This window comes from Neopsephotus bourkii, unplaced genomic scaffold (assembly GCF_033783945.1).
Source record: "Neopsephotus bourkii isolate Nb327-2 ecotype Australia unplaced genomic scaffold, CSIRO-AGI_Nbou_v1 NB_860, whole genome shotgun sequence".
Taxonomy (NCBI): Eukaryota; Metazoa; Chordata; class Aves; order Psittaciformes; family Psittacidae; genus Neopsephotus; species Neopsephotus bourkii.
This window is the reverse complement of record NW_026901356.1, coordinates 3,507,918-3,516,603: the sequence shown is the minus strand read 5'-3', so window position 1 is coordinate 3,516,603 and position 8,686 is coordinate 3,507,918. Positions and strand designations below refer to the sequence as shown.

Sequence of the window (8,686 nt, the reverse complement as noted above, 5' to 3'; positions counted from 1 at the left end):
TGCACAAATTATTTCCTTTTTAAGATTTAAAGAAACTAAGACCATTTTGCATGGACCACAGCATCCATGTGAAGAAAAGTTTACAAGATAATTACTATAGTTTGACCCAGTAGTGTAAAATGATAAACATGCACCTTCAATAGTATTGAACTAGCATCACTGAAATGACTCCTTGGCATAGTTGTGGAATCACGTAGGCACTGCTTTGGATTTTCAAAATGTAATTGAGAGAAATCCTCCCACATATGAAACATGTCACTTTAACTTAGTAATGTTAATATGCATGCATTCCATGTCTTTACAAGTAATGTTTCTATATGGCTATTCCATGTTCACAGATATGTCTGTATTTTAGTTAAATAACTCATAATGACTTACTATTTTTATGCATTAAGGGCTGGCTGGAGTATCAAAGATTTACTCTCAGCATAAACCTGTAAGGAAATATTTATAAAATATATTTCTTGCACCAGCAAGACTAAAAAGCAAACCACACTGCAAAAAATGAAAACTAATATACACTTTATATTTTTGTTGTTGCTTTAAAAACCAAACCAAGGTTGACTTTCCATTTAGCTCAGAGTGCATCTCTTGGAAGCCTTGTGTTTTGTTAACAAGGATGAACATTGCATGCTCTTAGCTCCTTTTTGTCTTTGCAGCTAGTAAACTGAGTACTTTTGGACCTCTTCTTTACCATCATGTAGCGTTCCTGAATCCCACCTCCACAGAGTGTAGAACATTCTGTCCAAGCAGTCCATGGCTTCAGTCTACAAACTGGAAAAAGTCATTTGAGTAAGTTTTTAGTATTTCAGCCTAACCTACTTATCTCAGTGTAAGTGTGTACACTTACAGCTTTTGAATCGGAGAGCATAGAGCCTAGTTCTTACAGTAGGAATTAAGAAACCCCAGTTAAGTGTACTCAAGGTGCATTTGTCAAACACTGAAAAACGCTTTGCTTTGGTGCTAAAAGTTTCCCTAGACTGAAATGCATGAACTGGAGCTGCTCACAAATTCCTGTCATGCAGAAAAGAAAAACAGACATAAGCATACTGAGAAATGCTTTCACACTCACCTGGATATTGCTCACTATCTATATTTTTTTTTGCTTGTTCACTTCTCCTTTTCTCCCGGGCCTCTTTCCAGCGCCTTTTTTCCATACCCGGGCCTCTCAGGCATTTCCTGACTCGACATTTTGTACGTTGGACAGTTTCTGGGCATGCTGTTCCTCCAAACTGTGGTTCTATTTTAATCATTCTTGTTCTGATCATATGGCCCTTTCCACATGAGGTATTGCATTCGGACCACTGGGACCATTCTGTTAGTTCACAGTCAATGGCTGTAAAGAATGAGAAATGTTACATGAAAGCTGTGAGATCTAAATATAAAGTCAAGATGAAACAGAGACGTGTCCAATGAGTTTTTGCACCCTGAACACAGGAAAGCAGCTTAAACCTCCAGTCTTTTCAGCAAATGTTGTGAGGCTACACATCAAAAGTTTTGGAGTCAATTTCTAGTCAGAATTACTATTTGATGCTTTCCTCAATTTCTTTTTCAAGAGTGGTCCTGGCACCAAGAAAGTATAAATAATTCTTTCCCTGTGGTTCCTGCAATTCTCTCACCCAGATGCCTGTTTTATAATGAAAAGCTGTTAAATACTGAGTTATATTCACAAAGAATCTGATGCCTCTGAGGTGTAAGCCTTGCTTTACTGGCAGTGTTGTGCAATAAGCAAGATTTGCTAATAGCTTTAAAAGTTTTCATCTTTCAGCACTACTTAAAACTTACAGCCCCAGTGAATAATAATGAAATTGAAATTTCACATAATCTAAGAAAAGCTGAATTAACAAATTAACTAATACCTTCTGTGGAAAATAACGTAATTTGTTTATAAATCCTCATAAACCAGCTGGCAACAGGACACTAAAAGCAATCATATCTCACTTGTTCAGCAGCGCCTTGGGTGCTTCACAGGACTGCAAAGCAACTAGAAATTTGGACCACCCAAGAAGGGAGCAGATTTCAGTAGAGTAAGGTTAAAAAAAAAAACCAATGCAGCTGTTTCCACAGCATCCAGTGGCTCATATGTATTCCTGGTTACAAAGGGATACGTAGATCAGTAAAAAATCTATGATACCATTCAGAGATGTATCAAAGATGGAGTGAGCCTCTTTTGTGCTCTTTGTGTGAGCTAAAAGAACCACAGAGATGTTTTTAATTCTTCTTTCCTTCCTTCCTAGAATACACACTGCATTTGAGTAAAAGAGAGGATTTATAATTCTGACTTATTTACTACTGGGAAGGGTACAGATGGTTGCCTGAAGTTTGTAGTGTGTTAAATATGCAGAAACAGTATGCACAAAGCAATACTGGTCATCAGCATAAGGTTCAGTAAGAAATGATGGTCATATTCTAGCTCTCAGTAAATGAAAATCCACGCTACTACTAATAATAATACTAATAATAAAAAGAAAAAAAAATCCATAGTTGCTATCTTGCCTAAGAGGTGATGCTAAAAACTGGTGATAGAGTTCTGACCCATAGACTTTGCCTTTCATAATTAACCTTCTCTCTCCAGAGAGTTTCCCACACTTACGGCATTCAGGCAGCATGCACTTTTCTGCTTGTTCTAGCTCCTCATTGCAGTCTCCCAGCTCAGCAGCAGATTTCAGCATCCTTTGCCGGGTTCGCATGCCCTTCCCACATGTTACACTGCAGTCGCTCCATTCAGACCAAGGCGAGAGTAGACAGGGGATGGTATCTGATATGAAAATAAAAAGGTAATGAATTTTTATTGTACATAAATTATGAAGCTACTGTATTAGTTTGAAAATAATACAGGTGGAAAATGCACTGCTTTACCTGTCATCAACCAATTATACTTTGTTGTAAACATTTGGACAAAATGAATCATAAGCTGAATGATGTTGCTAGAGTTGCTCAGAAAACACTATATTAAATTGAAAGCTTTGCCTCATTTTAATACCTTTTCTTTGCTGTCTTTCTCTATAGCCTATTTATAACTGCAGAACCCCAGTGCTCCTGGGAAATAAATAGTTTAAGAATGTATGTTTCAATCATGACTCCTATAAAAACATCCGGATTGTTGAAGTGGACTGACTGAAACTTGAGTTGATACAGTCTAAAATGTGGTAATTCCACATTTTGTCTACCAAAAATCTTTTAAAATTTATTTCTTTGTCTTTCATGAAAATCTTAACATTTCTTGACATTTAAACAATATGAATCATGGAATCATAGAATACTAAGGGTTGGAAAGGACCTTAAGATCATCTAGTTCAATAGTTACAGTAAGAATGAGACTGGCTGACCACATGAAAGGAGCACTTCAATTTCTGAACTGTTCATGAGCTAAAAGGGGAGCGCACTGTTTTATTATAGCCTTATGATTAAATACACCTCATATTCCATGAATCAGAGTTGCATAGGTATGGCTTGCTAATATGCACATTGCTGTCTGGGTAATACAGTAATAGGATACTACTGAATTTTTTTTCTCTACATCCTCATCCTGCTGGTGAAACTGTTACTTAATGCACATTCCTTAGGGGAGCTAATTTTAAGAAGAACAAGAAAAAAGCAGCATTGCTTCTTGCTTAGGTATATTATCTGTGTGATGGAGGAACATGTCAGAAATTATGCCTGTCTTTATAGCAGAGAAGAGAAACTTATGGACACATACGGCATTCAGGCATCATGCATTTCTCTGCCTCTGTGGTTTCTGCCTTGCACATGGATCCATCAGCAGGAGTCATCTTGATCATTCTGTGTCGTCTCTTCATCCCTGTGCCACAGCTAGCACTGCATTCATCCCACTCTCCCCATTCAGTGACAAGGCAGCTGCTAGGGGCTATTTAAAATGGACAGACAAAATCAGTCACTAGTAGAGCTTATATAAAAACATGGTTTGGGCAGTACTCCTGCTATTGGCTGGGTTTTACAAAACCAAATAAAATACTTACAACATTCCTCGTTTACAATACATTTCTCAGTCTCTTCAGTAGGCACTTTACACATAGAGCCATCTTCAGGGAATTGTTTTACATATCTCTCTCTAGATCGTGTTCCCATTCCACAGGAAACACTACAGGGGGACCACGTAATCCAGTCAGACATCATGCAAGTGGAACCATCTAAAACACAGAGAATCATTTCAATAGCTAATAGTAAGAGAATTGCTGATAAATCTGTAGATGCCTATTTGTGTGCAATGTCACTTTTATGCTGCCTCTCACATTCTGTGCTTTCTTGCTTGCTTACTTTGTTCCTTTCCTTTTTACTTCTATGTGCTTTGTGCACCAACTAAGATGAATCCAGTTTGTATTCTTTGGCAATTAGTCCTCTTTGCTATAGCCCAAGTCACACTGCAGCAATCAATAGCTTCAAGAACGTTAAGGGAAGAGCAAACCCTACAAGAGGTTCTCCACTTTTTCCTCTTTGTTACCTTCATCACTACAGCCTGGACCCATGCACGGCTGAAAATCTTGGGTATCTGGGCAGGGCACACTGAGATCCAGCTGAGCTTTAAGCATTCTCTGTCTCATCCTCTTGCCCTTTTCACAAGTAGAAGAGCTGCAAGCCGACCATGGAGACCAGTTTGAATATATGCAGGTCTCAGGGGTATCATCTGGAAAGTAAGAAAAGGCAGTGAATGTTAAAAATAGTCTTCCATTTGACTCTCTTTACCTGACTGGTGACTACTTTAGATGCTAGTAGGATACAGCCTTCTCTCCTGCATTTTATCTTCTCCATTTTAGCCCCCCACCCTTCAAGACTAATTGCCAACTTTCATTAAAAAAAAATAATCAAACTCCAAAAGGCTTCTCTCTTTTATCACTTGCATTGTTGTTGCAATCTTCCAGGTATGCATGCAGTTCTTTTACTGCATAAGAGAAGGCTAATTGTAAATACCAGAAAAGATGAAAACCAAAATAACTTTTTTTTGGCACTGAATAAGGCTTTTGCTCCTAAGTCAGTTTTGTACTTTATCTAAAAATGACAGCGGAAAATGGAACAAAAAGTAAATTAGTACAGCACAAACTAATTTAAAATGTACCTTCTTCTTTTTCCTCTGGTGCTAGATCTGCCACAATATCATCGATGTTGTCAGGTACGATATTGCACTGCTCCCCCTGCAAAGGGATTATTGTGTTACAGGAAACTTATACGTGTATGCAGCAAGGGGGGCTAACCCCGTGTACTGTGAGGCACTGTTGCATCTGCAGCACTTTCTCCTCTTCTCATGCCTATGCATACTTAAAAAAAATCCCCAATTAAGCAGATGCAGTTATTACCACAAGTAGGAGAAATAATACATTAAGACAGTTTTAGTTCTTTTCTGCCATAATCTTTTTTTGGCGTAGGTTAAAGAGGGTAGATTTGGGGGAAGGATTGGGTTTTTTTGTTTGTTTTATAAAGTAGGGTGTTTTGTTTGTTTAAGAATGTTATAGATATGTATTATACCTTGCGTGCAATTCTCTCAATGACAACTCTGGCTACCAGCTTGATGGATCCTCCTTCTGGATCATAAAATGGACTTTGGGGATGATCTAAGCTTGTAAGTGGTCTGATCTTTTCTTGAGGCACTGTAGGTTTGTTAGGAGACTGAAGTCAAAAAGAAAAAATTGTTAAAAAGGAAACAAATAATTATTATTAATAATACAATTCATCTGCAGAAATTAAAACTTCTCCAAAATGCGAAATTGGGAAATTTCAATCTAAGATGAACTCAGTGCAGTTGTACTTAATGGTAAGGTGTTGGATTTCTTGTTGGATTTTATTTTTTTTTTTGTCAGGGAGCACTTCTTTAACACTTTGTGATTCAACCCTGAAGCTGGGTTCACAATAAGATGTGAGTCATCTTGTGTGGTTAGACACAACTACATTGATAAAAAATATATATCCAGTATGCCTCCAGAGTCGTATTATAACTGGAGAAATTCCTTAGGTTCTAAAGAGGCCAGGTCTGAAAGAAAAAAAAAAACAGCCATCTTGTGTCACCTGAAAAGTGAGTATGTGTGGTGTTTGAGGATGTGACTCTTCTTGTCTACCATCAGCTGTCTGTACTCTCTGTAGACTCACAGTGTAGGTATGCTTGGAACCTATGGAGACCTAACCAGTTCATGAATATGACATAACTCATTTGGTCAAAACCAGGACTTTACCTGATGATGATGTGAATCTTTTCCTAGACTGAGAAAGTGATGGAGACAGAGAAAATGTATGACTTTTAGACCCTTGTAGTGATGAGAATTTCAGAGTTTCAGTCACTGTAAGGAACAGTTAAGTTTTCTGTGCAAAACAGAATAGTTGGCATTGAACTTGAAACAGTAGAAAAGGTGGTATGGCTGCTGATGGCACACAGATCTGTATCAAAGGGGTTGGACACCTTGATACTTAGTTTTGAGCAGACTAAGTCATCCATTTATTAAGTAGATGAATGTAATAATATCCTAGGTGAATGTAATATTATCCATTAATAATAATGCTCCGGGAATTCAGACGCAACAACTGACCGTAGTTGTAGCATCTGTCTAAATGAATTTTAATTCATTATGAACAAAATTTTTACAAGAGTAGTATAAAGGCATGTATGGCATTACTGTGGATCAAATAGCACTAATTCTTCACTGATTAAGATAAACTTTATGTATTTAATATATTACAAATACCTCATAGCTAATGCCACTGTCAGTGCCAGCATCCCAGGGTATTAAATCCTGAACGACTTTCTGAACCCAGCCACAGTCCTTGGTACAGAGGTCTTCAGCAGACAGACCCACGTTCCAGTCCGGACTGGGGCCGAGCATGGTGAGGAAGGACATCAGGTGCCGGTGACGATCGACAGAAAACTCAGCAGAGGGAGCAGCTCTCCTGCAAATTTGCCACAGGAAAACATGAATTTGTTTGCTGCTAGATGGAAATGAAACTGGTACTTCAGACTGGGAAATGCTGAACACTGGCACAACACTGTTTGGTACATAGAGATGGAGAAACAGGGTTGAGGGGGAGACAGCTGCTCAGCCCTGTCTAATTTCAGTCTCCAAGTGTCATCTGAGAAACAGCTCTGACATTGTTCAAGCAGATTTACAGTTTAATGGGTGAGAGAGATGTAGCAATAAAGAGCTGCTGCTGCAGCAGCAGCTTATGTCTTAGTCATATAATAATAATAGTAATAATAAAATTGAAGTAAAATAGCAGAGAAATACTGTGAGGGTTTTGATTGCTGGAGTACCTTTTACCCCAAAAAGAGAATAGAAATTCTGATGCCAAAACTGCTTGGAAGTATTACTTCTGTATGTATGCAAGAAAGCACTCATTAACAGAGTTTTAGTGCTCAGCTAAGAGATTAATGGCCACTGCCAACCCTAGAGAGTTCAGCCAAGACTGTTGTAGGCTTCTGCCAATGTATGTGAAAGAGCCCCTATTCATCCAGCCTTTGTCAGCTGTTCTCTTAGGAAGAAATCAAATCCTGCTGAATCATGAAGTGCTCTGCAATTCTGATGAGCAGCTATCCCATTCCTGTGCAGATGAAAAATAAAATCAGGCCTGAACTGGAAGTTCCTGTTCACAGATGAAAAGCTGGACCACTTCATGGCATCCTTCTGGTGAGCAACAACAAATGCAGAAGTATTTAAAATACGATTTTGGCAATTCTACTCTTCCAAATACTGGTCTGGTTGGTGTCAACCCAGGTTTTCTTCAGTTACAGGACTTGAGCCAATACAGAGTCAAATTGAAGCCTGGTTCTTTTTGTGTTTTATGCTAAAACACACTGCTTTTTGAACATCCAAATGCTTGAGTCCCTGTAAAAATGTAGCATTTCATTGGTCTATTTTTCCTGTTTAGAATCATAGAATCATAGAATAGTTAGGGTTGGAAAGGACCTTAAGATCGTCTAGTTCCACCCCCACTGCCATAGGCAGGGACACTCACACTAAACCATGCCACCCAGTTCATAGCATTCTCAGCATATTAGAAAACTGAACAGCGCAAAGACCATGATTTCGAGTAGTTATCACAGTTTTACATGTAAGATATCTAAAAAGTAGTGTTTCTAGCTCATCCTCAAGAGGCATATGAAGAAGCAGGCATTTGCTAATGGGTGAAATGTTCTGGCCACTTCTGTTCCAGTGTTTCTTACTGCATAAAGTCCTTGAATTAAGGACTCTGAGTAGAACAGTTTCTAAAAGTGATGAGATTAATCCTGCCTTTCGCAGAAAGAGATGCCAGTGACTCAATGACACATTTATTTGTTCAATTGAGCAACTTATCTAATGTAAAGTAATAAATAATGAATGATGGTACCAACTTCAATCTGTGAGTACAGTATCCTGATACATTTGTCAAGTACATAGCAGTGATTAGTCTTAAAAATCCTGCCAGCTGACTTCAATTAACTAAAGGATTTACTGCATTACATGGGTTTATAAGAATGCCCTATAGGAATTTTGTACTTGAAGCAGTACACAGCAGAAGTCAAACCAGTAAGAAATGTGTTTGCATACACGATCTTTAGATTAAGAATATATCTAATATGGACATAGCAGATGCAGAATAAAGTTGCTGGTCAGCTCTTGCAGGGAAAAGCAAAGGCCGTGTGGAGCTGCTCACTACTGCATCCAGCACCTGAACTGATACTACTGAGTTGGTATGTATTGTGTGACAC

The 8,686-nt window shown here is 38.4% G+C and overlaps 1 protein-coding gene across 1 annotated transcript in view; it reads right to left on the bottom strand.

Annotated features, from left to right (window-relative positions):
• Positions 1–505: 505 nt before the first annotated feature.
• Positions 506–8,686, bottom strand: part of SPON1 (spondin 1) — a 191,289-nt gene continuing 183,108 nt past the window's right edge. Inside the window, exons 8-16 of the mRNA XM_061356650.1 lie at positions 6,690–6,891; positions 5,482–5,622; positions 5,075–5,150; positions 4,463–4,645; positions 3,981–4,151; positions 3,701–3,868; positions 2,594–2,758; positions 1,073–1,336; positions 506–774 (exon numbers count right to left, since the gene is read on the bottom strand). Of these exons, the coding sequence (XP_061212634.1) occupies positions 611–774; positions 1,073–1,336; positions 2,594–2,758; positions 3,701–3,868; positions 3,981–4,151; positions 4,463–4,645; positions 5,075–5,150; positions 5,482–5,622; positions 6,690–6,891 (1,534 nt within the window). The 3' untranslated portion in view covers positions 506–610. The remainder of the gene's footprint in view (positions 775–1,072; positions 1,337–2,593; positions 2,759–3,700; positions 3,869–3,980; positions 4,152–4,462; positions 4,646–5,074; positions 5,151–5,481; positions 5,623–6,689; positions 6,892–8,686) is intronic.